The sequence below is a fragment of the Beta vulgaris genome, chromosome 5, assembly GCF_026745355.1.
Source record: "Beta vulgaris subsp. vulgaris cultivar EL10 chromosome 5, EL10.2, whole genome shotgun sequence".
Lineage (NCBI taxonomy): Eukaryota > Viridiplantae > Streptophyta > Magnoliopsida > Caryophyllales > Amaranthaceae > Beta > Beta vulgaris.
In genome coordinates, this window is record NC_079206.1 from 336,081 (window position 1) to 362,624 (window position 26,544).

At 35.8% G+C, this 26,544-nt stretch overlaps 4 protein-coding genes across 8 annotated transcripts; all 4 read right to left on the minus strand.

The window, feature by feature from the left end:
- Nucleotides 1-521: 521 nt before the first annotated feature.
- On the minus strand, nt 522-4,517 carry LOC104907832 (uncharacterized). Its single transcript, XM_010696831.3, has 5 exons — nt 4,356-4,517; nt 4,115-4,212; nt 2,362-2,461; nt 1,262-1,444; nt 522-931 (listed from the first exon to the last, which is right to left on the minus strand). The coding sequence occupies exons 1-5, from the start codon at nt 4,410-4,412 to the stop codon at nt 809-811; spliced, it is 561 nt and encodes a 186-aa protein (XP_010695133.1). The 5' UTR covers nt 4,413-4,517; the 3' UTR covers nt 522-808.
- An 886-nt stretch (nt 4,518-5,403) lies between these two features.
- On the minus strand, nt 5,404-8,247 carry LOC104907831 (uncharacterized). Of its 2 annotated transcripts, none has more exons than XM_048645277.2 (4): nt 7,586-8,247; nt 7,291-7,443; nt 6,056-6,137; nt 5,404-5,650 (listed from the first exon to the last, which is right to left on the minus strand). In XM_048645277.2, exons 2-4 carry the CDS (start codon nt 7,426-7,428, stop codon nt 5,556-5,558), a joined length of 315 nt encoding a protein of 104 aa, XP_048501234.1. In that variant the 5' UTR covers nt 7,429-7,443; nt 7,586-8,247; the 3' UTR covers nt 5,404-5,555. The 2 variants fall into 2 exon arrangements, with proteins under 2 accessions (XP_048501234.1, XP_010695131.2); XM_010696829.4 differs by having other exon boundaries at nt 5,407-5,650; nt 7,291-7,435.
- Nucleotides 8,248-8,378: 131 nt separating this feature from the next.
- Nucleotides 8,379-11,246, minus strand: LOC104907830 (uncharacterized). The gene is made up of 2 exons (XM_010696828.4): nt 10,401-11,246; nt 8,379-9,187 (listed from the first exon to the last, which is right to left on the minus strand). Exons 1-2 carry the CDS (start codon nt 11,084-11,086, stop codon nt 9,160-9,162), a joined length of 714 nt encoding a protein of 237 aa, XP_010695130.2. The 5' UTR covers nt 11,087-11,246; the 3' UTR covers nt 8,379-9,159.
- Nucleotides 11,247-14,315: 3,069 nt separating this feature from the next.
- LOC104907828 (hypothetical protein) lies at nt 14,316-25,108 on the minus strand. 4 transcript variants are annotated; one of them, XM_048645274.2, is made up of 16 exons: nt 25,053-25,070; nt 24,926-25,018; nt 24,631-24,817; nt 24,496-24,547; nt 24,269-24,323; nt 23,489-23,539; nt 21,574-21,686; nt 21,374-21,445; nt 21,155-21,300; nt 20,714-20,807; nt 20,495-20,556; nt 17,269-17,373; nt 16,626-16,701; nt 15,653-15,765; nt 15,038-15,097; nt 14,316-14,927 (listed from the first exon to the last, which is right to left on the minus strand). In XM_048645274.2, exons 2-16 carry the CDS (start codon nt 25,008-25,010, stop codon nt 14,822-14,824), a joined length of 1,377 nt encoding a protein of 458 aa, XP_048501231.1. In that variant the 5' UTR covers nt 25,011-25,018; nt 25,053-25,070; the 3' UTR covers nt 14,316-14,821. The 4 variants fall into 4 exon arrangements, with proteins under 4 accessions (XP_048501231.1, XP_010695126.1, XP_057250834.1 ...); XM_010696824.4 differs by having other exon boundaries at nt 24,926-25,106; XM_057394851.1 differs by having other exon boundaries at nt 21,155-21,297; nt 24,926-25,104.
- Between the last annotated feature and the right edge of the window lie 1,436 nt (nt 25,109-26,544).

Here is a 26,544-nt window from a genome sequence, read left to right on the forward strand (position 1 = left end):
CGCACCCCCTTAGAAAGGTTTTTGGCGAAAAATATGACCGATCCCGGAGGATCCATAAAACGATCAAAATTGAAGGCTAAGGGAGGACAATGAAGGAATAGATGAGTAATTTTTTTGTTGCTATCAAAGATTCTCTGAAAAGGGACACGACAATCGCACTTGAAGAAATAGCTTACTAGCTAGGAAGAAAATACAATTAGGAAGGTAATAATAATAAATAGTCAAATTCAACCTAACAAACAACAAAAATTACTTTATTCCCTTACCATTCTGGCCTTTCTGAATAACCCAAACCAAGACGGTTTATTCTTTCACTATTGTGATCATGTTTTGCGGGAAAACTAAAACTGAAACATGCAACTGCCACAACAGAGAGCAAATTTTGCCACCTGTGTTTAAGGGACTGACCTATGTCGCCAATTGCAATGCACATACGTCTTAAGCTATGAGCACTGTTTTATAACTGACAGCCGGTGAAACGAGGCCATGACAGAAGATGTCATGAGAGAGATGATCAAACGAAAATCAACATAGACCCCGCAACAAGTTGGATAAAAGCAACTGCATCAAACGCAAGCAGGATCCATAAAGTTCTTTAGTTCTTGCGCAATTCTATTACAAACGGCATTACTGCCACATAAAAGTAATAACTATAGCAAGTACCCAACAGGTACCACATGCTAGCTAAGTTCAGAATGAGGAGTGAACGGATTCAATTGAATGTTCCAGAACTAAATGGATGGTGATGGAAAAGTAGGCACCCAAAAGTTGGAAGTGAATGTACATAACAGCATCGAGAAGTTCGACATCACTCATCATCCTTGTATGGGTATTCTTCTGGAATTTGCTTCAGAAGTTTAACTTGTAATTCATAAGTATCATCCCCACGTAGCATATCACGGATCCACGTTACTTCAGTCTTCATTGATACCTAAAAGTAAAAGTGAAAGAACAGGCAATTGAACCGATTATATGCACGAATGGAACAAATGAATATGATGAATATAATAACTATGAATATAATACAAATGGACTTTCAGCAATTGCTGTCCAGAAGAAGAACAAGTGAACATGTCGAAAACATCTAGCAAAATGAGTCAATGTTTGAACAACAAATGGCCCTACATGCTCCACTACAGAGTATGCATACTCTCCTTTTAAAGGAGCAAACAGATTCACAATCACAAGGACCAACAAAAGATGCCACAAGAACTCCATTGAATTGATAAAAAAGTTCTGGACTAAGATAGCAAGTGCTCACCATCTCCAGGGCTCCTCTGATAACACCATTTAGAACATTACAATAGTGAAGTCCTTGGCACGTGTCAGGAAGCTCAACAAAATCTACCAAAGGATTGTCCTCCAAGACAAAGCTGCAAGTTGTTCCTTCTGCATCCCAATTGGTGACTGTTGCACTCACCCCCAGAAACATTTTGAAGCCCACCTGTTCACATGGCACAAATTTTGTTAAACTGTCTTTCTTGCGATATGCTAAACGATGAAGAAGATTTTCTTTCTAAAAGCTAAAACAAATCTGTCTCGTGACAACAGGTTAAGGCAAGCTGTTTAGTAAGCATATTTTGTTCCAGCACAAAGGATACCAAAAAAAAATGATAATAAAGTATGCTGTCAATTCAAATAAGAGTAATGCTCAATCAATCATGACATCAAGCGGGATTATCATAGCATAACTGTAACTCAAGTTGATGACATATATCAACTTAACACATATCCTCATTTTTGAGAGGGAATCCCTATGATGACTGTAATAACAACAGAACAGTACACTGAACCAACCAACTTCACAGAAAATCAACTGAAACAGATGAGGCAGAGTTGATCAATTTTGATTACCTTAGCTGTGCCATATAAATGTCAAATATGCCCATGTAATAGTTACTGGTTTATAGGAATGAATTCACCAAAATATGCAAAAGTAACTAAGTCATGTGGTAAGCTGCAAGTTCCCTATGATAGGGAGTCTTGAAAAAAAGGAGACCAAGGCAAAGCAACAGCAACAAAAAAGATGGAGAAAATTTTGTTTTCCGGAAAATACTTATTATGTATCATATACAAAATTAAGGAATTCCAATTGTTGCCATTGACGAATTCTTGAACACTAAACACTGAAAAACATATACAAAGTCAGGTATACCCTATTATGACAGTGAAATGCCAAAATCAACGGTCAACTACTACTATACATGTTCCTGAATCAAGGGAAAGATAATCTAGTAACATAAAGTTAAGCAGGGATGATCAGCCATCATAGTCAAGAGAAAGATACTGAAAAGCCACAAATGATTTCATATTTTCATGTAGACAATAATACGAAATAAAGTACATCTATTAGAGGCAGACCTTCGCAATTACTTCAGCAGTCTCTTTAAAGTCCACACATCTCGTGACATTGGACTTTGCTAGGAATTCATCAATCAGTCGCACACCAATATTATAACCCCTACAAAAAACAAACAGCAAATAGACAATCAGATGTTGCAGATGTGCCAAGAACAAATCAGTAATATACAGCAATATTGTCTCATAAGTATGCAAATTGGGTGCGAGAAGGAAGATATGACCCAAATTGAGTGTGGGAGTCAAAGCATACATTTAGCAGTTGCTTCTGAGTTTGGATGCTTATTTTCATTGTTGACTCAGCAGTTATATAGCAAACAGACATAATCAATTCATTTGTACATAACAGCCCTCTAGTCAATATTCTAGTATCTATATCATTAGAATATGCACTTGTTTTCAAAGTACTAGTAGCATCTATAATAACTAATGAAGTAGTATAAAAATTTTCCTCCCACAAACACATCGTGTTTAGTACGCTTTTTTACAGATTAGGTGTCAAATGATGCTGGCTACACAAATCACCACTTAGAAAACCCATCACCAATCCACACCAGATGCTTTGGCAAAAAAATGTGTGCTACTTACTGGAACCCAGAGGATACCTTGCATGGACAGATAATTGAAAAAAATCTCAACTATGAGAAGTACCTAGAAGAGACACATCAAACTTATGAGACCCACACTTCTCAATTCTCCTCAAGCACCCATGCCAAATACTCGGCATTTTGACATATGCATGGACATTAACACTTCACTTTGGATCAAACGAATCAAGATTTTCACAAAGTGGACAAGGCTAAAACCTGCATGCATCAGCCAAGTTTGGCATCATAGTTCATTGGATTTTAATTTTTATGTCAGATGAATTCATATGTTAACATAAACGTTAGCCAACTTCCATTAAAGAGACAAGAAATGGTCAATATCTTTGAGGAAATTAACCATAAAAACAAGCATCTCATCCTATTCAACTATTCAAGTTAAACGTAGTTGGTTTTTTCCTTGGTGCCCTTGCAAATCAAAGTAAACCAAGACAACAAGAACACCAATTCAATCAGAAAAGAAAGATTAAACCTATGTTTGGCCATCAGCACCTTGCAAAAGGCAATGCACGACCTTCAATCATCCATCAATAAATGTTGGACATATCATCAGCTCAACTACCTAAGGCCCACCTCTATTCAGCCCATACAACAATCTAGCAACTTATGCAGCTCCTTTAGCTTTGGTCGAAACAACCAGAGCTTGTTACAGTTGGCTTAGTCTTATGTGCCACTTCTATTAGAGCTCCAAACCTGCATACCTAAGAACTCCTATCAACTGTACATCTACAACTGCGTAGTAAATTCAATATACTTCCAATACTGATAAACACTCTCTCTAAACTCCTCTTTTCTGAGCTTCAAAGTTTCAATAATGGTGATTCAAAACCATTGATTTTCTCAATAATAATGTTCGATGTTTCCTACAAATGACAACAACAATTGCATATTCGCCAATCACCAGCCCAGTACCGCCTACCCGATTGATTCTTTGCAATAGCAGCAAGAAAGGAAAAGCCCCCCAACAAACTATAACTTTTTTGCAATTCTTTGTAATGGGTTAGATAAGAAGACCACAATTGCAAAGTAGAAGCATATGAAGAACCAGAATTTAAGAGAGAAAAGCAAAATCAAGCAATAGAAAAACAAAATAAAGAGTAATTCAATCACATCTGATGAAGAATTAAATGAAAAAAAGTAAAAGCCCTAACATTTGATCAAGCTGCTTGTTAACTTCATCAACCTCTTCCAGATCCGTAATGAGTTGACGAACTATAGCTCCATAAGTTAATGTAAACAACTCCGCATTCTATTACAGGAAAAATCAAAGATAAGAAATAAAGTTATGATCTTGAATTTGATTTTTGAGTTTTTTCTCACCATTTGAAACAGAACGAATTATAAAAACATAATAAGATGAAAGATAATAAACGAGAAGGAAAAGAAACTAACAACTCGTTCAGCACTGGCGAAGATGGCTTCCCCGGAACGTGGAGGAACCGCCGGCATTTTGTTGTTTCTGATCTCACTGCCTTCCCTTCACAAACTGTTTTTCTAGAGTAACAAACGAAGAACTAGAGGTCTAATTCTTTGTTATACTCATATAAAACTATTATTGTCCAATTTGTCTATAAAAGTACTCACTTTCACAAGTAACAATAGTTATTTTTGACACTTTATTTTTACCTATAATCAGAATGAGAGTAGTATAACTATATAAGTGACCCCTCTAAGATCCACGTTTTACCATAATTCATGGTAAGACGGTCTTATATGAGATTTACGGATTATATATGATAATAAGAGATAATTGTGATCAATGTTCGTTGTTAAGGAAATTAGTTGTTGAATACTATGTTTCCAAATTATTTTACTCTGGTGGAACTCTTGATTTGTATTTAATAAATTATAAGCTTCACCTTTATCTCCATAGACATAATGTTCTTTTTGAATTGTTTTAGTAAAGCTAGCCTTTTGACTTGAGCAAAGCTCCAATTTAATTAACCTCAAAAAATGTGCAATGGGACTTAAACAATAATTTAACTTATATCAAATTGATTAGAGAGAATATTCATATAGTAAATAAAAGATATATACTATTCAATATGCATTTAGTTAAGCAATTATTATTGTTGTGATAAAAATTGAAATTAATCTGTGATTTTGAGTCAAATTGAATTCGTATATTAATACAAAATATATATTGTAGGAGAATGAAAAAAGTGAAAAAATAAAATAAATAACCTTATTGGAGAACAAGTGGAATCATCAAAGTATTTTGTCACTATAATTAATAAACTTTGCCAATTATACATAATCCGTTTCTCCAAAGACAACAAATTTACTTACATGCTTGCCCATATACAACTTTAGACATTAAAATCTTAATTTAACTAATAGTGAACACAAAAAAGTGTTAATCTTTCAAATATATTAATCCAAATCTAATATCATAAATTGTGAAAAGACAATGATTAGAATAAGATATGTGGAATGCTCTACAATTTACCAAATGTACTTTTCTTTATAATTGGAGGAATGCTGGAAAAAGCTGAAAGTAGCACGCCCAGTTGCAAAACAAGCTTGCAAACTTTAGGCTAAAATGATATACACTGAAAACCGAAAACTGTTTCAATACATGGTGTATACAGATTAAGTATCCTCTTCTCGGATTCTCCACAGAAAACTAACATCGCCTTTGATAATCACCTGCTTCTTGCGTACATCCACAGTGTATTCTTTAAATCCTGCCAATTAGTTCGACCTGATTAGAGGCATAATTTTGAAGAACGCAAAAGGGGTAATAGCTTCAAGATGTAGTATAAATGTATAATACCAGTAAATATCATTGTTACTCCGACACCTTCATTTACCTCCAAAACGGGGTGTCGTATCCGACACGACACTTTACTTGGATCCTTCGTTTTAAACTAAAAACTTGACCATTTTCTAAAAAATAGCCGAGTTGGATACTTGGACACTCGTATTCGAGTAGACACTCAATCCGTGTCTAAGTAAAATAGGTATATATACAATGGCTTGGGTGAAAAATGAAGTACTGCCAAATCCAACATTCACTTTGCGAAAAATTAGCTTTCATAATTTTTGAATGAAGTGGGTAATACTGGTTTACTTCTTTAGCATTTATATACCTGTCATTTTTGACAAAACTCTGTACACTTTGTCACGGCAGGAGCTGCATCCCATATTTGCACTCATTACTATTACCTGAAACTGCATAAGAAATGAATGCAGAGAACGATAGTGAGAAACACCGGCTAATCTAGGTGCACAAAAGCATGCTAATAATATGACCAGCAATAGTTTTCCCAGTTTTGCTTCTCTTTTTCTTTTAGTGTGTGCGTTGAAACTAATCCATCATTCTGATGGCTATACTCTGACCAAGTACAGAGTAATACTAAGTCAAATTGTTAGCAATTGTAATTTACTGATATTGCGTACTAACTTTGATGTTCAGAACAGCATATTCTAACAATGATCAATGATAATTCTTACTCCATTATTGGAAGGAACAGCTATGAAGGATATGAACATGCCACCTTCCTTAGAATAAAGAAGGCAATTCTCATGCATACATGTAGGTACAAAATATACTACCAGAAGATAACAGTTCCATTTCCATACTACTACTATAAAGCACTCCATAAACAATCGTCTAGAGTCTAGACCATCATTATTCCATACAATTAGTTCAACTTGAATTGGCAGTTCTGTATGATGGAAATATCAGCAACTTTATCATGCAACTATATATAAGAGAGAAACAGGACTTGAAGTACGTTTTTCCTCGAAACACAATTTGTTGTGACATGATACATAGCATCTATTCATGACCAAACCAACCAGAGAAATTACTGTAGTAAATGGAGTAAAATCCATAAGAACTGTAATAGGTAAGAGGTCATATGACTTAGGTTACAAGAAGGGGAGCAAGAAGTGGGAAAAAGTTTATTATGGCATTCGCCATTCTGTTTTAAAAGCATATGCTAATTTGACAGTTGGACCCCTTCATTTTATATCAAGTTCTTGTTGGACCCTCGACACTCCAACATGAGTTGGACAATTCAACACTTCATTGTGGGAAAAAAAGACAGAAATTTTTCAAAAAACAACTGAGTGGTACACTTAGACACGTAACTGTGTATGACATGAGTATGCAAGTCGGGGTAAGATAGAACATGTGAGCCATATAATATGCCATTCTAAATTAACATATGCGAACCAAAATAATCATGAACATTTGAGGAAGAAAAGAGCGCTCTCCCTTCTCACTTCTTGTAATAAACTTGCCATTGAAGACAGTATTGCTTTTGTTCAGTTCACCAAAAACAGATATCTAATGAAAGATGTACTGGAGACTACTTACTGTGGGAATTGACAGATCTTCAGCAGATAAAAGACATTGGTTTTTCTCAGTTCCCATGTCAACAGCGTTGTGAACCCTTTCTTTGTCATCCTTTTCAGCTTTCTGCACAATGAAATTCTCCGCACTACTCTTCTTCATATTCTATCTGCTTGTCTAACAACGAATAAAAGTAACAGAAAGAATATATAAGCATGGAACCAAACATGATATATATACAAGGGAAGATGTCAAAGTAGAAAGAAGTTTGGGAGCTATCAACTCAATGATCAAATATAAATTTAAAACTGCCACTAACCAGTGTAATTCCAGACTTTCTTCTTCATGCATTCCACCAAGATGAGCAGTAGATAAGGTAAAAGGAGCGTTAAGAAAATGTCAAATTTCCTGGGCGGTTATGGTCTTCATGTTCCCCAATAAGCATTATTTTACTGTAACATTTAAGTCAGGAAGCAAAAAGCATGTTATAAAACAATTGATTGCTTAATTATAATAACATCTCAAGTATGGAGAACTCCATTATAAATGTTAAAGCCAATCATTAGATTTCAAACTTCAAACAATACACAATTAATTATGAATTACTGACTATATGATAGAGACGAGAGTCGTGGCCGAACCCTCCAGCCTCCATCCCCGGCCGTCTTCTGACTTTTGGAAGACTTCGATGGTATACCATTCATCATGGCAAGGCACGACAAAACAAATAAGTCCCAGTTTTTCAAAATTCATAAATTTAGGAAGCGAAAAATTAGAAACTTGGAAGTTAGGCAATGAACAAGTCAAAAAGTCAAGGACAGGTATACCTAGCAGACTGGGAAGCAACACTTCTCATAGAAATATCTACTCAACAGATTGAAACAAGATTTTTCCCTAATATCTTGTAATTCAGGCCTATTGTAATTGATGAAAAGAAGCTTTCTACATCAATTATAAAGAAGTTGATCGTCCTTCTGATCAGGAACCATTGTCGTAATCAGCGCTCCAAGAGACCACAAGGGGGTGGTTCAAAAACCATCTCAGCATCAAAGTGAACCAGGGGGGAGAAGGCGTATTAACATTTGTGAGAGTTCCAATTAATAAGAAAAGGCTACCATAAAAAGTAAGATATAGCAAATTATGTGGAGGTATGAAAGCCCATAGGTTACAAAAATCAACAAGATTCTTTCCATGATACATGTCATAAGCTACACAGGCCCGTCTCAAACGATATAGAGGCCCTGTGCAATCTCATATTTGAAGAATTCAATAACGTAATAGCTCATCCATACTTCATATAATCATATATGAAAAAAAAAGTAGTCCAAATAAGTAGATAAACTTTTTCTTTTTACTACTTGAACTTTCTCTATTTTGGGGCCCTCACAATTAAGGGGCCATGTTCCATGGAACATGTTGAACATGCTAAAAGCCGCCCCTGAAGCTACAGCCTACAGTGCTACACCTTCTATGACCATACCAGAAAGGACGAAAGGAGAATAATAAAATGACAAAATACAATTGAAAAAAGAACAACCGATGCCTTTACAACTCGTAAATATATACATCACCGAAAAACACATGGGCAACGAGTTTGAGCATATCTGACGAGTGATGAGCAGGGTAGATCTCAGTGGTTCGAGCAATCAAGCACATTTGATCAGCAGTCACGGTTTCAGGTCATGTAGATAGTGAGATTAAGCAGGAAGCAAGTAGAAGTTCAGTTCTCCAGCAGAAAACAAAGATACTCCCTCACGTTCCCACTTATTCCCGAGCAGGGATTGGAAGCAACATATCAGGTTTTGGGGATTCATATTTGGAATTCCCTATCTAATTCTTGTCCCAGAAGCAAGTGCTTGAAAGCGATTCAGAGATGAATCAAGATCAGGATACTCAATACCTTTGCCTCCTTTCCTGGTTCCTGCAAGAAGCAGAACAAAATACAGATCAGACACCAAAGGCAAAGAGGACTTCATGCACACATATATTGTTTGATAACAATCCTGGTTAGCAAATCTAACTTTATACATGTAATATGTAGTTTTCACAGGCCTATATGCACAAATTTAGATGCACTTTACAGCATAGCTTCAAGATCAACAAACGTCACATATTTATGTGATTTCCTGCAAAAGAAATGTATATAAATTGCCAACTTTGTTATTCCCACGACTGCTGCAGGTATAGGTTGCAGAATCCATGTCTCTTCCTCCACCTCTCTCTCTCTCTCTCTCAAGACATGCATACAAGGGAAACATGTAGCATAGTAGAAAGCTACAACCAACCAACAAAGGAAAGCCATAACAACCATAAACGCCTTAATCATAAAAGACGGCCAATCACTAGGATACCAGTGGGCAGAGCAATTTTATCCCTTTAGATAAGCTATGGTATGTCATATGTGAATCGGAAAAGGCAAAGTCTAAGCCACAGGTAGGACATAGATATTGACTTCGGATCGCATAGCTGGGTATAATACTTCAATTTACAGACTTCGTGCATGTCTTCCTATGAAGAACACAACATACAGGGTAACAAGGCACAAAGTCATTCATCCCTAGAGAAACTATCATCTTTAAAACAACTGTACAAATCACAAAATAGTATTGTGTAGTATGTTAATACTCAAATCGCAGTGTCAAGGACAACTAGAAATCAACCACTGCTAAGTGGTAACATAAGGTCATAAAAGTAGACAGATGTGTTGGCCATGCCAAAATATGCGTTCCAATTGCTTTCCAATACATGGCCATGTCAGCAGGTAAGACTCACATCCTTCAGCAGCTCAATTACCACTGTTCTGTAAACACAGCGTTATACAGATGCCAGTTCAGGCTTCAAAGTCACTCCAACACCCTTGTCGTCCCACTCCCTCACCTCAGAAACAAGTAAAGCAACGACAAATAATATTCAAAAACAGCCTAAATAAGTTGAAGGTTCAAAATGATTTGCTCAATTTATAACACAAACAAACATGACATGAGGTTGAAGAAATTCATATGCAGTTCATCTCACAGCACAAATATCCAGTAAGATAAATAACAGAACAAAAGCTAAAAGTATACAAAGATTCTTCATTTATAAGAGGCTAAACCATATAATATCAATAAACAAGTGAAGCTGAATGTAATCACCTCGGATAGTGGCCATTAGTGGCTCCCTTCTTCTGTAAGAGCAATGCTCGCGCCCGCTCCTTCTCCGCCTTCTCTCTCTTGAACCTCTCCTCTCTCAGCTCTTCCACTGTCTTCTTCTTCTTGATCTTCCCACTATTAATCTCTAACTTTGGCTCTCTCTCTTCCACTTCCTTTACAGGCTTCATTGCATACCAAGGAGCCTTGACACCTTTCCCAGCGACACCATAGCCAAGCCTATACTTCTCATCCTCGGGTCCCACCACCCTCACTTCCTCCTTCTTCATCTTCTTCCTCTTATTCCTTTCATCTTCTCTCACCTTCTCTACCACCTCAATTGGATCAAATATCTTAATTCCGTCAAACAAGTTAATATGCTTCGAATCTGATTCTGATTTCGGTTCGACAACAGTCTTTGATGATTCCGATTTCGATTCGACAAGAGTCTTTGATAATTCCGATTTTGATTCTTCAATTGGGGGCGTGGGAGCTAAGACGGGATCGACGCCGGTGGCGCGGCGGAGTTGCTGAAGGCGGAGTTGAGAATCGCGCTTGCGAGATTGGTCGCGCTTGAGCTGTTCTTCTTTGGCGGCTTCTTCCTCGTCTTTGCGAACTTTCTCGCGGTTATCGAAGTTGTAAACATTCCACCTCTTCTGTGGGAGGATGTTAAGACCTCCATGACCTCCCATGATTTCAAGCTGCTTTGTTTGACCGAGATTTTAGATGAAGATCATGAACAATCAAATAGGGTTTCCGCGGGAAGTTAGGGTTTCGCTGGACTTATATTCGCTACAAATTGCATCGCATATGAAACAGAGTTATAACTTAAAGTACCAATTATTATCGTGTTACAAAATTACTCCGCTTTTTACCTAAGCGTCATATGTTTTTTTTTTTTTTTTTGACGGGACCTAAGCGTCATATTTATAGATGATGCTCAAACTTGAAATCATTAAACCAAGTTTTGCAGTCTTTATTAAATTATTACTATTATAAATATCAAAATCTTGTTGGATTTATATCGAAGTACTTTTAGTGTATTAGATCATATTAGTCCTTTTTGTTATATAGCTTTTTTTTTTTTTTATATGATATGCAAGTCATCTTTTCAAAATTAAAGAATAACTCAATCACAATTGGCAAAATATTCATGATTACAAATTATATACATGTGTTTTCTCAAATTCTCTCTTTTTATCAAGTCAATCTCTCTTTTGTGTCTACCTAATTCTCTCCTTATCACATTGTTCTTCTAACAGTTTTATTCAACTTATTTTGTTTTATCTTATCTTATCAGATCTTATAAAAATCTTATCTTACCTTAATTTTTTTTTTCTGAAATGAGTGAAGATGAGTTAACAGAACATCTTATCTTATTTTATCCGATCTTATAAGATCTTATAAGATAAGTTAAAATAAGTTGAACAAAACGGACCCTAAAACTGACAATTTGACTCATGTTTTATTGATGATAAAATGAAAGAAGTATATGGTCCATTTGTGCTTGTAAGTGGTCATACTTTGTTCTAGCGAATACTATGTTTGTAGACTCGGATTAGCCCATCATCAGCCCTAAACGAGAAAAGTCCGTCAATTTGACAAATGCAATATTGGTTTTAAATCTTATTGCCATAGTTGATAGTCCCGAGAAAAAGCCATTTGACATCCTATCAATGGCGAGGGCTTGCGCACGACATGGCATCCCCAACCCAATGATAGTCTCGTGGTTTCTAACAAATTTTATGTTTTATAATGCGGTTTTTGAAAAAAAAAAACAATAAAGGAGTAGGAGAGTAATTATTATATCTTACTTGTCATTAACTATTTATCAATTCATCATTTATTTCAAAATCTCTTGACGAGCATTAAACTGACACCAGAATATTTAATGAAACTCAAAGATAGAGAAAAAGTCATTTACAATTACAATAGTCAATAGGTATAATTGAGCGCGTAAAATAGATGAATGGTAGATTGGTAGGTGCTAATTGTTCCACAAACAACGTACTTGAGCTAAATCTCTGCAGGAGATTTGTCCTCCTACGACATGAGTTTGCTTTTGGAACAACAACAGTCACACTTAAGAAATCAAGATCACCATTAAAAAACCAATATATTACCAATTGAAAAATAATCTTATGCTTTACAAACATATGCGACATGTATGTATCAAATATACAACTCTTGTTCTTATTAAACTCCCTACCATTTAACACTATGAGAAATCTTAGTACTTTCTAATTATGATCACAATTCACAAACAAAGAATTGAACAGAGAATAATGCTACATATCCAGAAACAAAAAAAAAGAAGATATCTTTAATCATCCACAAAAACGTTGTCACATATTGAACTTTTCTGTATCTCGATCATTCTATGCTGTTTTCTTGGCGTGGTAGTTATGGTGTCACCCCAAACCACTCAAAAATTTTGGATCGTTGGTAAGTGATATTGAAGGAGCCTGATTATTGTTGTTGTCGTCGTCGTCCTCGTAATCAAAAGAATAGGGAGGGTCATTAGAGATGTAGAATGAATCAGCTTGAGAGTAATCATATGGATGTGAATTGGCATGAGTTTGAAACAAGCCAAACCAACAATGTGCGATCATAAAAGCAATGGCTAATAATAAGAGTAATATCACCCCTGTATACAATAGACGTCGAGGCAAAAGTGTAGCCTCGTAACTCCCTTGATCTTCAATGTCCACATTATTATCATCATCAACTAGTTTCTGGTATTGCTTTGCTTCCATTGCTGATAAGATTGATGATCGAGGAGAGAGAGGAACTTGTTTATATAAGTATTTGTTTAGAACGTTAGTTAAAAGTAAGGTGTTTATATACTATATGTCTCCTTATGAGCTAATCCTACAAGGATTATTATTTGTTCTTATTAGTAATTAATACTCCTTTTAAGTTTTAATCACTATTTATATCTTTCCTATTCCTACGAGGACTTTCATAATAAGGCTTCTTTTAAAGTTTGTTACATTTATAGAAAAAAATGCTGATATTTTTAAATTAACGAGGGAAACCGATCATGTTTGAATGGTGTATGTCATCTTTATATATATTTCTTCAGTTATTTTTATGAGTTATAACATTTTCAACCGCAACTTTTATCATTAGACTCATTAATTATCAATAAGTATATATTAAAAATAATTAATATTTAAAAAATAGTATATTGAGATGAATTTGAAAATATCCATATGTGATCGAAATAGAGTATGTGAATAATGTAAAAGTACGGAGTAGTTGAATCAAAAAGAGATGAAGGCTATATTATATAACAAAAAAAGTTGATGTTATGTATTGACTTTTTTCTATAAAATGAGACGTATTGATTCATCAGACATCCTAACTAGATCCTTCATTTCCCCCTATTCATCTGTAGGGATCTTTATTTCATAATACAACTTCCATAATATTGTATAATCCACTTTTAAAAAAAATTATATCAGGAGGTTTTAGAAATATACCATGCTATTAATTAGGATATTGGACTTAATTAATAATTAAAGGTTGCATCATTGTAATTAATGACGTTATTTTTTTAAAAAAGTAATCAACTAGAGCTCAGATGGATTATCTTAGGCTAGAATAATGGTAGTAGTTAACTAATCAATTATTAGCGAGATAACTTAGACTGTTCACTAGCGTAGAGGTTCAATTACTTTTTAGTAGTTAAGTGGCACGCTATCACGAAACTAACCCCATAGAGACGTAAACATCCTTCACCAAATCCTTGGACTGGACTCATTGGCCTCACATTTTCATCCTATGTTTCAAATTTCGATGTGTATACATCTCGAAGTAGTTGGGAATTTGGTGATCTGGTTGTATTATTTGTTCTACATTTATCTGTTCACTTTGGCTTTATTAGAACTACCTGATTCTGAGAAGATTTTACAGACGGAAAAAAATTCTCAAGCAGTTGCATTTTCGAAATGTATCTCTTTATCGTTACATACACTTCGGCAGATTCGAATTATATATGGAAGTGTTAGTAAATCTACAATCCTACAAGAGATTGCACAACTCATTTGCAACCGAGTGACCAGATCTTCATCTGATATCCTAGATTTAGAAACCTTTCCCTGGATCAATGCGGCAAATAGATCCTACGTACGGGAGCATGATATCTCAATCTGCTATTGAAGGTGAAATGAACTATGTGGCAAATCAGTGATTCGTGTTGGATTTAGAAAAGCCCGTGTATCCCAAGAATCTACAATGAGCTTTTCTGCGCTGAAATATGCAAGTGCGCTGATCTCCTCAGTTGACATACCCAAGAACGTGCCATCTTATTGAATCTCGACCAAGATCATGTCCCTGTCCCTGGTATTCTCGATTTTTGATATGAATAAGGATTGTCCACTGACCATTGTATCTGCCTATCTGGCCAAGTGATTGCAAGACTATCAAAATATGAAGTCGCTGAGTTGTAGATTTTTTCCTTTCCAGGCACCTCGCTGACAAATGTATGCACCATCTTCTACATCTGCATTCAAACAATTCATCCTATGCCTGAATTGACAGATAAAAGAGGGGTTACTTGGATATAATTTGTAAAGAGATTCAAAAGACTGAATCTGGTTTCTGGTACAGGTAAACTTGTAAAGCACTCAAATACTAACCATTCAAAATGGTCCTCACAGCAAATGGAACCCCAGATGATTGCAAGTCCAGCACCTTTCCTGTGTTTGACAAGAAGCAAAGCACTATAAGTTGGACCAACAAAAGCAAAACCAAACACTGAAATTCAGTGCGATAATATAGGTGATCATATTGTCAACAACATCATTGCAAGGAATCAGGGACCTAATAAGGCAAGATTTTTGAAAGGATAGAGATATGCAGTCTTAATTCTTAACCTGTTAAAATGAAGCAGTGACATCAAGAGGTGTATTGTTGTTTTGGAATAGTGAGATTTTTTTTTTTAATCTAAGTCTTACATGCTAGCAGAGCCACCCATAAGTTTTCATATTTTTGTCATTGACAACAAGACAGCATTTGTGCTCATTTCCAGCTGCCAGATATTTCATAACCTGATAGACTAAGCCAAATATAAAACTCAGAACATGCAGGGACCAGTTTGGACAGGAGACTAGCTTCTGGGCCCTTGCCAAATTCAAGCATTTTTTATCATCAAAAGTACTCGAGAACTTCAAGACATACTCACTCTTAATATATTGTTCCAGAAATCAGAATAGTAGAACTCGGAGGAACAATGTATAGAAAAGAGAAAATACCATGTCGCAGTATACATGTCATAGAACTTGTTGAAGGCCTTGTCAAAACAGTAGTGGCAAGCTAAAAGATCCTTGACATCAGTTACTTCACATGTTGACTTACAGCATTTGACCTATACGGAAGGAAAAGCAGGACTTATCTCAATAATCCAAAACATGACAACATACTAAAATATTATCTTCCTTAACTTTTGCAAGGAATGTTAGTTAGAAAGCAGGACATTTATTCCCTTTCGTTCAGATAAAAAAAAGATCCAGCTACCAGAAGGATGCTAGCATCGATGGAGAAGCATTATTGTCACATAGAAAACCAAATTCCTCTGATACACGCCTGACCTGATGTTTTCATTTTTATTTTTCACATAACATGCATGATATATTCTTCCAGGAAACAAGAAATTTGAAAGCATAAGCCATAAAGTGTCCAACAAAATTATTCTAACTGTAAAAAAGAAAGTAACATCAACAAAACTGTGTAATTAATATGTTTGGATAACGAAGTATGGTTCACTTAAAAATTGACTTCATTTTCACTAATACGACAGCCAGAAAAACACACACACAAAAAAGAAAGACAAAAAAGAGCCCTTGTCTTCCAGTAGCTGTATAAGCAAGGCAAAATATTTCAGACTTCTTTCGACAAGAATTCTCTTATATTAGACCACGTAAGACACCAAAACATGGAGCTGAATTTGTCACTTTACGGACAAACTACAAGAAAAGGAAGACATGGGAAAGCACACATGACACAACACAAAACTTACAATATAATCTGCACTTAGAAAGTCAGAAGAGTCAAGAGGAACAGTCCACATTAGTCAAGAGGAAGTGAGGAACAGTCATTCATATCGTATCAGTTGTTGCAAATTTAAAGTTGCAACACTCAAGCAGCACAATAACAGCTGAAGATAGGTAGTACACCTGGGAGGTATATAATGAGTAACAGGTTTGTTATTGTAAACTAGTGACTTACCAAGCGGTTAAGTTTATGAGAATATATGTGATGATGTGTAGGATGAGCAGATATGTGCCTAGACAGGTGGCCTGCGCTGCAAAAATTCTCAATGTCAGTGGACAAAGCATTGTCGGAATCCTGTTGTGCCATAAAAATGAGGTCGTATTCTCATAGAAGTACTAGATTACTCCACATATATAGCAAGAACTAACCAGCAACTACCCTCTAAGATGCTTAAATCAATCTTTTATGCTCAACACCAATAGATAAAAAAAGCAGTTGTGATTTCTTGTCCCATTCTGTGTCTCATCATGTCTCCGCATCCCTTCTCTTTCTGACACATCAACAATCTTTACTAAAGAGAAGGAGTTGGGGCACAGGATGGGATTCAAAAGGACATTTTACATCTCAACTGATAAAAAACAAGAAAGAAGTTACACACAGAGCATATGAGCAGGGAAATAAGAAGAAATATGCAAAGAACTCGTGCAACCTTCATGGAAGTCATTTGAAGATATGACAGTAAAAAATTATGTTAGTTCAGGTTTGATTCGGCAGATCAAAGAACTTTTAGAGTTACCATCTGAGGTAAACAGATCATATAAAACATCTTATGTAAAAGTAACCTCAAATTATGCACGTGACCAGAACTCTTGCATACCTGTCACAAATTATGGTGCTGCAATCAAGGCATGTCGCCAAGGAGACGGAATTGCAGCATTCGTTGCACTTGGCATTCACCATGGTTTTTCTAATCTGATGGCATCTGAAACATGACATTAACAGTAAGGTCAAATGCACAAAGGAAATTGCACATGATCATCAAACACAAAAAATCCACATGGAAGAATTAGAGGATGAATAAACTGAAAGATGAATAAGCTACCAACTACCAAGCAACAAAGTTTGAACTTTAAACTTTAAACTTGAACAGATCAACCAAAAAAAAAGAGAAAAAACAAACCAGCTAATTACCCTTCACAACATCTTTTTTTAGTATCCTATTTAAGATAAGAGCTGGAAAAGACTAGGCACTTCAATAAAAAGGTAACCAGAAAATGACATTTTATAGTCCTGTCTTAAATATGATAACAACAAGGTATATTAAAAAGCTCAATGCAATAACATACATACATAAGTCCTAAATGTCATCAGATTAGTTTTATATCCAACTTTTTTGGTTTTTTTCTTCATTTTTTATTTGTTAAATGTCTAATCTCTCTCCTCTTTTTCCCTTTTTTCCCTCTCCTCTTACTTTCCTCTTTACTGCCGCTCTTTGCAATTCTAGAAACTGCAAATCTCTCCCACTCATTAGATAATCAGTTACGCTCTCTCAACCACCTAACCATTAAGATTGTGGAACCCAAATTTTATGAAGAGTAACAGCATATACAAGAATGAAGACATGGCGAATTGTGAGTGTGTCAAACATGGCATGGAAAATTGTGGAAATGGAAGGCAATGGATTTCTTGTTCTTCTGGAATTTCAATTGGGATCTAAATTCTCCCAGGTGGTTGCAGAGCTGCCTATCAGATCAACAAAAAACATATCAGTAGTCATTGCCATATTTCAATACTAGCCTCTCTGGAAAATCTCAACATTTGTAATCTTCTCAACTTCAAAGATCTGGAATTCTCTCTTTGCACTTGGAACCTTTTCATATTTTATTTCCTCGGTCTTTAAAATTACAGCAATGCAATATGCACATTCACCCCCCCCCCCTCAAAAAAAAAATTACATCTTCAGGATACATTTGAACATGAATGTGCTCCCAGTTTACATGACCTAAACGAGATCTTAGATCTCGATCTTGCCCTTGCTTTGGTATGAATCTGCTAGTATAGATGATATATCCTCATTAAGCTTATCCTTTCCATCCCCCCTTATATTGTAAGATACATTGATATGCCAATAACAGAATAGTCTAATCAAAGAACAATTTGAAGTTCCATTGTGATGGTAACTTCTAAGTGCATGTATCCATGTTCTCCCTCTCATAACAAAGTAAATTATAATAGAGTGGTGCCAAGGGTTAACAGAAGGTAGTGGCAGAAGGAATGGCTAATAGACATAACACCAGCAAAAGTGAAGATGGCAGTGAGGAGAATGAGGGAGAAGAGAACAAATGAGAAAATGCAGAGATTAGATGTTTCTAAAGAATCAAATTCAGTTGGGGGGGGGGGTCAAACAAAACATACAGCAACAGCAATAACTGGAGCGAAGAAAAATTTGTAGGAATAGGTTATAAGTACCAAAAGGATCTTGATTCAATAGTGATCCAAAGCATTTTCACGCACCTTATTGCCACCATAAGTTTATTCATCTAAAATGGGGGAGGGGGAGGGGTATCCTACCCATTTGGCTAATCAGACATAAATAAACTAAAGCAAAGCCAGTTAGCCTGCCAACAGACAGCTTCTGAAAAGAAAAGGCTCCTTCATTGCCACACAATACTCTCATAAAAGTCCCCAACGGTAGACACTTAGTTTGCTACTCAGCAGATTATAGTATAGTTAAAAGATTTGTAAAACCCATGCTGCCTCATTTCCATCCAAATTTTCATACCACCAGTTGAAGCTTCTATGGACTGGAGCTGCTCCCAAAAGCCAGGATGACCATAAAAATTGCTTTCAACATCATCAATTGTTCCAGATCAAGGATCTTATAAAGTCGATACTAGTCAAATGATCATTCCAACCTCAACTTATCTCTTCATTATATAATCATAAGAATCCATACGTCACAGAAGCTCAAACAAGCAAGCATCATATTGGAGCCATCACTACTGATCTTGCCACTTTGTGGCTTCTACAATGAATTACTATGCATCTTCCCTGAACTCGCAAAAACATGCCAGTAACTAGTAAGTTCCACTTTTCAAGCATCACTCAATCAACTTCACATGCTCAGAACGAGATGGTTTGTTCTCATCTCTTGCAATTTTGGTTGCTCTTTGACCTTATTTACCAAAGTATAGATGCTGCTCAGGACATTCTTACCTCAAAAAGTCCTTTTACCCCATATTTGTGTTGCGCTCTTATCCATATGGGCTGTGGCCCACCAATAGGTGCTTAAAACAAGAGAGAAAAGTCAATAACCTTTTTTTCTCACTTCCATAATCATTACTCCCTCTATCCAGAACTAATTTTCACAATAGGGTTTGGCACATTATTAAGGGTGCATATAGGCGAGGCACAAGATGTTTTAGACTTATAGTTGATTTATACTTTATAATAAAAATGAAAAGAATAGTAATAGAAGTAGAACATAAAAATTTTCCGTGGGCAGAGAGAGATCAAGTAAGAGAAAGTAGAGGGGTAAAAAGAGAGTGAAGGTTTTTATTTAGCTCATAGAAACACTTGCAAGAAACAATTAAGGACATCCATTTGATAGAAGTGTGAAAAACCTTGTGGGACGGGGTGAGTATTAGACAGGAAGAAACCTGCTCTGTTATATAGATCATTCTTATCTACCAATATACAAGGCAATAGCAATTTATATGTAATTTCACCTTATTCTAGGTTGATTTGACCTGTTTCATCTCTAGTTCTTTATTATAATGGCTAAAATCTGGTCCATAACCTGAAGGATCCAGCCAGCCAAAGATCATTTAATCATCAAGTATCAGGGTCAGAAGTTTCCCCGACAAAGGGCAGCTAAAAGTGAGTGACATCTTCATGTAAAAATCTTTATGGGTCTGATGTTAGGTAAGGAAGGAAACTTAAAAGGGAATAAGTTATTTCACACCTTCAGGAAGCCACTGAGACTCTCATAAAAAAAACAAATAGTTCTCGGATAGTAGAAACATTGAAGCAAATAGATGGAAAGGAAAAGACAAATACCAAAGAGAGCACAGAAACATTCTAGAATAACAACAGACACAAACCTTCGGTACAAGTCACGAAGTTTTGCAGGTATGAACATGGATTTCTTCTGCTCAAGTGCACCCTACATGTAGAAAAAGGAATTCAAGCACAGAAAATAATTGTGGCATGCATAGTCATCATGGGATACATGCTACCCACCAAACAAAGAACAAAGGCAGGGGGGGGGGGGGGAAGCGAGAAGACAACAAAGAAAGAAACAGCAGCAGCAGAAAGAGCACCTGACTACAGGCTTGAGTCAAACTAAGAGGTTGAACAGAAGGTCTGGTTACAAAACAATCGTCAGCAAGATGACCAGGTTTATTGCACTTCCAGCTACAAGAAAGAGTGGACAATCAAAACATAATATATAAGATGCACAAACATAAGAAAAATACGTTGTTAGAAGTTCAAAACCAATGCTGTGGAATGGAGGGAACATCATTTCTCAATACATCATGATCATGATAGCAAATTTCAAAAGCAAGAAGCTAGATGTGTCAATGTGCCATAAAGAGATTGTTACCGAATTTTAATTTATCTGTAAGTCTGATCAGAGCATACAAATAATTAAATGATACAACTAATTTCCAGTTATAAGGTTCTTCCAACTTCCGTGGCCAACGAATGTTAAAAAAATTTAGGGAGAAACAAATTAAAGTTTTACGAGTGAAAAAAATTACCATTCATAAGTGGATAGACAAGATCTCTTTCTAGACCATCGATTACGATCAAAGTCCCAAGTATCTTCCCCTGATTCTGCCAGTACAAAAGTTCCTTCAGGTTTATATGTAGCCATATTTGGAGCTTGACTGTTAACACCACCCTGCTAATATCAGATTTCTGTTTTAGAAATATGTCTCCACACTTTCCAGGAGCTTCATAAAAAGACAGAATGTCACCTCAGAAAGGTCACCACATTTTTGCTTTAGCAGCTCTGCCTTGCATTCCATGCTACAGATATCATCATCAGTCTGCCAGGAAATAATTTACCCCAAAAAGTTCCATTAAGTCACAAAGAAAGCCACATATAAGCAAGACTAGCAAAAAAAATCATGGCATACAAATAACATACGAACTTGATCTTAATTCTACATCATACCTCATCACATATGTACTCCCCATATCTACCACAGACAACACAAACAGGTTCTCCAGATAGAGGGAATCGCTGCTCACTTCTAGTTTTTATAGAATCAGTTTGCTCCACATTGTCTAAATATAAGTACAAAAGCTGTTAGTGAGCGAATAAAATCATACACTCAAGAGGAGCTCAACACTCACAAAAGATACAAACAAAGAACATAAATTCTAAAACGAAAGATAAGCTTTTAACATAGAATATCATGTTGCTAGACTCTAGATTTCTCATTCATAATATTTCTGTGCATTAAAACTTTTCAGTTCAGCTTGAAGTCAGCAACAAGAAATCTGGGGTAATATTCAATCCAGCACTGTGCTTGGATATGAAATTCCTAGAAGGGGATCTTTTTGTTAAAAAAATTTGATCACATGCCCCTTTTCTTCTCTTTCCAAGTTCCTATCGTGCAAGATCTAGTGTCTATATTAAGATTATGGTGTCTATGAGAGCTTTTACAGTGTCTGATATGTATTTGTAGTGTCTTGGTTGAAACATAAAGTATCACGTGAGAAGGACACATTAAAATACACCCTTCGGCCTTGTGTTTAGACCCTATGAGTAGATTGAAATGCCACGCAGAGTGTGGGGTTGACCATACCTCTAGAATCGTTGCAGTAAGAGCTTACTTGAATCCATCCGGAAATTATAATTACATTTGATAAAACTAGGCCTATTCCATGACATTATACTTATTTAGAAAAGTTAAGGAGCATCTTGTGGGTGCTATTGCATGCATTACGATTGTAATAGCACAAAACTAATCACAAAGATTTTATTATATCAATGTAACATAATTTTTTTAATAATATACTTGATAGATGAAGTCTTAACTAGGGATGTACGTGGTCAAGAGGTCTAAGTCCAATCAGTCCAAACTAATCAGACTAAACTGGACTAGGATTCAAATTTCGGAGTCCAAAATATTTTGGGCTTGACCTTTTGGAGTCTAATGTCCAATCTTAAGACCAAAGTTTGAAGAAAAATGAGTGCATACAAATATTAAGATGTTGTTATTATATGTTTATTTTATTTATTTTTACCATCTCCATAATTATATTTTCATAAATTTATTGGGCCGAATTAGATTTCAATGTTTTGATAAAGAAAAGGAAGAAATGGGAATATAAAGCTCTTGATCTGAAATTTTAGATATGACTAGACTTGGACTCAAAAATTTAGAAGTCTATACTGGATGTTAGCTCCAAAGAACCCTAAATATTTTGGAACGGACATGCACTTTGCAAAGTCGAATCTAATAGATCCAATTAACTCTAGTCTTAACCTCCATCACTATTAGAGAAGTATATACTTTAATTGTTTACAAAAATATTTAGAATTTTTTTTTTAAAGAAAGTTCTTATGAAATGCTGGAAAGTTCTTCATAATATATTTTGGTGTTACTAGGAAGTGTTTCAGTAGCTAGTTTGTGGTGGTACCAAGAACTAAGGAAGTAGTCTGGTGGTACAGTTTTTACACTACAAAATTGTGATGGAAGTCATGTACTATAAAACCTTTCAAGGTACTGTGAAGTGTGAAACCTTCTAGTGGTATTATCAGAACACTTCTTAGTACCAAGAGACATTCTCCTGTTTGAAACTAACAAATGCTCCCTTGACTCCCTTGATAGAAGAGTTACATCAACTCATGCTTAATAGTTAGTATATTTTTCAACACCTTAGCTTATGAAACATTATAGACGTTGTAGTGACTCTTTTCTTAAGAACACAAAGGAAAAAATGACATCTTTCAACAGAAAAGAGTTGATGAAATAATTAGTAAGTAAAAATAGAAGACACAAAACAAAGCGTACAAGCAGGAAAAGTAAATCGACATTTCAAACTCAAGAAGCTGTCAAGTAAAAGGATCGAAATGACACCTAAATTTGACAGTCCAAATATCTCTTTTGACATAGAAGGGCTATCATCACCTGATAATAAAGTGGAAAACAGAGATGAGAACTATTAGAAGGTAGTAACACACAAGGCAAAATAGAAAGCAAAACAGTCAATAGCCTCTGTTCCCTAGCTTCTACTCTTCACGTTAAAGACTTTGGAAAACCCGAAACATACACTGAGTACATGACCATATAAAGCTATCTAAAAGCATATGAGACTTTGGTGAATAATGCATAATAGCATGTAAGTATCATAGAAGTATATTGAAAGGTGCAAATGTTCAGTAGAGAAACTTGAGACTGACAAGTCCACATTAAACATAATCCGGTCATCAGTTTTGTTGCATTGCCTGGAGCACCAGAATAAGCAAATAGAAGCACATAACAGTTGTTAATGTAGTGAGCATACTGGAGAGAAGTCCAGTATGAGAGCGCAAGCATAATTGTACATTAAACCCAATTCACAAAAACAAGATATAAAAAGCATGAAGAAGGTACAGCATTCAGCCAGCTGAATTATTCAATATGAAAACAATCTTATGTCCTCTTAGCATAACAGCTAGAAAAACATTTCGTGTACCCTTCCCCCACCCCCCCCCCCCCCCTCCACAATTCCTTTTTTTCCTTCAACCTGAGTGTATCAATCTGAACTAATAAGAAAACAAATCATGTCCATATATCATGGTCGAAATACTACGGATCCTGGAATGTTTCAGTTTAGTAGTAATATATTTGCATACAGGTATATAAATGAATACTCACTATCACTCCCATAATCCACCAACGGTAGAGCAGAAATAGAGGATCCCTGCTGCAACTGCACGAATTTGAAAACCAAACATAATTAAATATCATGCGAATAAATGAGCTTAGCTAAAGACAAATGCGATTTTGAGCAATTCAGACAATTCAATATAAACGACGTAACGATAACATATGAATCAAAGATAAGTAGCATAATGCACATAAATAAGCAGCATTATACATACCAGAGAATCTGCGGTTAAATTTTCGTAACCCTGCGATGAGCTCGCTTCTTGCCTAATCAAAATTCCGAACTCCAATATATTCAAATTTCAACTCAATTATTTCAAACAAAACAAAACTAAAAAAGCAGAATTCACCTTTTTAAATGGATGTAATCATCGTGAGACATAGGACCATCATCGAATTCGACTTGTTGTGGCTTGATCGACGAGGGTGAAGGTCTCCGGTGACAACTTCGTTTTGCGCGGGGCCTAGAATCGTCGACGGCAGCTGCCGGAGATTCGTTTGTCGGCGGCGGTGCATTTCCGGTGATGATGTTATAAGCTGACAATTGAGAAACATAAAGAGATGACGAAGAACAAAGTTAATTAGTTAAGATTCGGTGATTCAATTGAAATTGGATTGAAAATAGGGAGGAAATGAGAAGCAAACTTTGAAGATTTTGAAGAACGGAGGAGAGGCTGTAAGCTTTTTTGTAGGCAAAAGAAGGGTTTTTGTACAAGTTTCTCGTCGACATCTCTGATCTCTCCCGCCTGATTCCTCGACACGAGAGGAATTAAGCCAACTTCTTACAAATTTTTGCAAGATAATAGATAATACTACCTACATAACTACAACCTTCCACCTTATCAAGCGAGTGTTTGGGTCCTTTCGGTTCAAGTTTTTGGGTAGTTATTAGTGTTTTCTCTAGGTAGTGGTATTTGAAAAACAACTTTTTTTACCAAACATTAATATTTTATATCGTTATTTTGATAGCTAACAGCTAGAAATTAAATGCTAACCATTAACATCTATCAACACAGCTAATAGTTAATCCCACAGCTAATAGATATCACCATAACTATTATTGCCGAGCACGCACTATCTCTCACATGTTCTTTGTGGTTTCGGGTCTCACTCTAATCACCCTCAAAACCTACTAAAAGAATTAGAAAACATGTGGTGATTGGAATTCTTAACCGCAAGTATCGACGTTAAAAGGTGACAATTACTCTAGAGGGTGGTGTATAACTATTATCCCCATAATAAGAGTAACAGTTCCCCTATCCATTCCTATTTCTTCCTACCATCACCAGCTTATCCCTTATATCACCACATCTTCCGCTTCATAATCACTTCTAACCACCTACTTTCCCTCGTTTGACTTCTTTTTTTTACCCCCTTAATGTAGTACACTCAATCCAATCAAGCCCTAGGCTCGACGTCTCAACAACTAGGGCAGATAAATTGAAAGAAATATGAGAGAGCTTACCCCTAAGATTTGATTGTGAGGTGGATTTTGATGATGTTAAAGAATTGTTGAAAAAGACGATAACTTATGGACAAGGATGAGGTAAAAGTAAAATTTGAAAGAGATTATAGTTTAAAAAGAACTAAGGATGAAAGTTCATCAATTTTAAAAAGTTTTATAAGATGATTAAGGGGGTAATAACAGTCAAACCACCTTAATAAAGGAAAAATGAAGGTGAATTGAGATGGTTGTAAATGGATAATGTGATTTTGTTGTGATGAGAAGGAAGGGAAGAAGAAGTTATTACCTCCAAATGAGGGTGACAATTATTAGTGAAAGTATTGGGCCAGACCGTCTGACCCAATACTTTCCGTCGGACGACCGCAAATAGCATCAACCATCGAGAAATACACATGGTAATATGGATAACCCACACGGCTAAGACACTCCGTCCCGGCGGGCATTGGATAACCTGAATCTGAATCATCCCAGCTGCATACTCCATGGTATACACTTATACCCCTGGTAAGAACCCAAAAGATTGTACCAGGTTTCCATTGTGGTAGATTTTCAGTTGGAGATTCAAGTGCAAATGAAACATCATCTTCAAATCCATATTGTTGGAGGTATTGTCGTTAATTGTTGTTTATTTCATTGTTGGGTTGTATCTATTTTCATTTTTGTGTACCATGTAGTTAATTTGGGGTTGCTTGAATAATATTTGGGATTTTAGATTTCAGACTTGCGATGTCTTGGATCATGTTAAATTTATGTTGTATGCTTCCATTTTCTTGCATTTTGTGTTCTTGAAATGTTTATT

Coding starts and splice junctions, on each gene's coding strand:
- LOC104907832 (XM_010696831.3), bottom strand. CDS start 4,412: ATGCCGGCGGTTCCTCCACGTTCCGGGGAAGCCATCTTCGCCAGTGCT. Junction 1,445..2,361: donor CTGCTGAAGTAATTGCGAAG/GTCTGCCTCTAA, acceptor CCATGTGAACAG/GTGGGCTTCAAAATGTTTCT. Junction 932..1,261: donor TCAGAGGAGCCCTGGAGATG/GTGAGCACTTGC, acceptor TTTTACTTTTAG/GTATCAATGAAGACTGAAGT.
- LOC104907831 (XM_048645277.2), bottom strand. CDS start 7,428: ATGAAGAAGAGTAGTGCGGAGAATTTCATTGTGCAGAAAGCTGAAAAG. Junction 6,138..7,290: donor AAGATCTGTCAATTCCCACA/GTAAGTAGTCTC, acceptor TTTCTTATGCAG/TTTCAGGTAATAGTAATGAG. Junction 5,651..6,055: donor AGTTTTGTCAAAAATGACAG/GTATATAAATGC, acceptor ACTAATTGGCAG/GATTTAAAGAATACACTGTG.
- LOC104907830 (XM_010696828.4), bottom strand. CDS start 11,086: ATGGGAGGTCATGGAGGTCTTAACATCCTCCCACAGAAGAGGTGGAAT. Junction 9,188..10,400: donor ACTAATGGCCACTATCCGAG/GTGATTACATTC, acceptor TGCTTCTTGCAG/GAACCAGGAAAGGAGGCAAA.
- LOC104907828 (XM_010696824.4), bottom strand. CDS start 25,010: ATGTCGACGAGAAACTTGTACAAAAACCCTTCTTTTGCCTACAAAAAA. Junction 20,808..21,154: donor TGTCTATCCACTTATGAATG/GTAATTTTTTTC, acceptor TCTTTCTTGTAG/CTGGAAGTGCAATAAACCTG. Junction 15,766..16,625: donor CTCATAAACTTAACCGCTTG/GTAAGTCACTAG, acceptor CCTTCCGTATAG/GTCAAATGCTGTAAGTCAAC.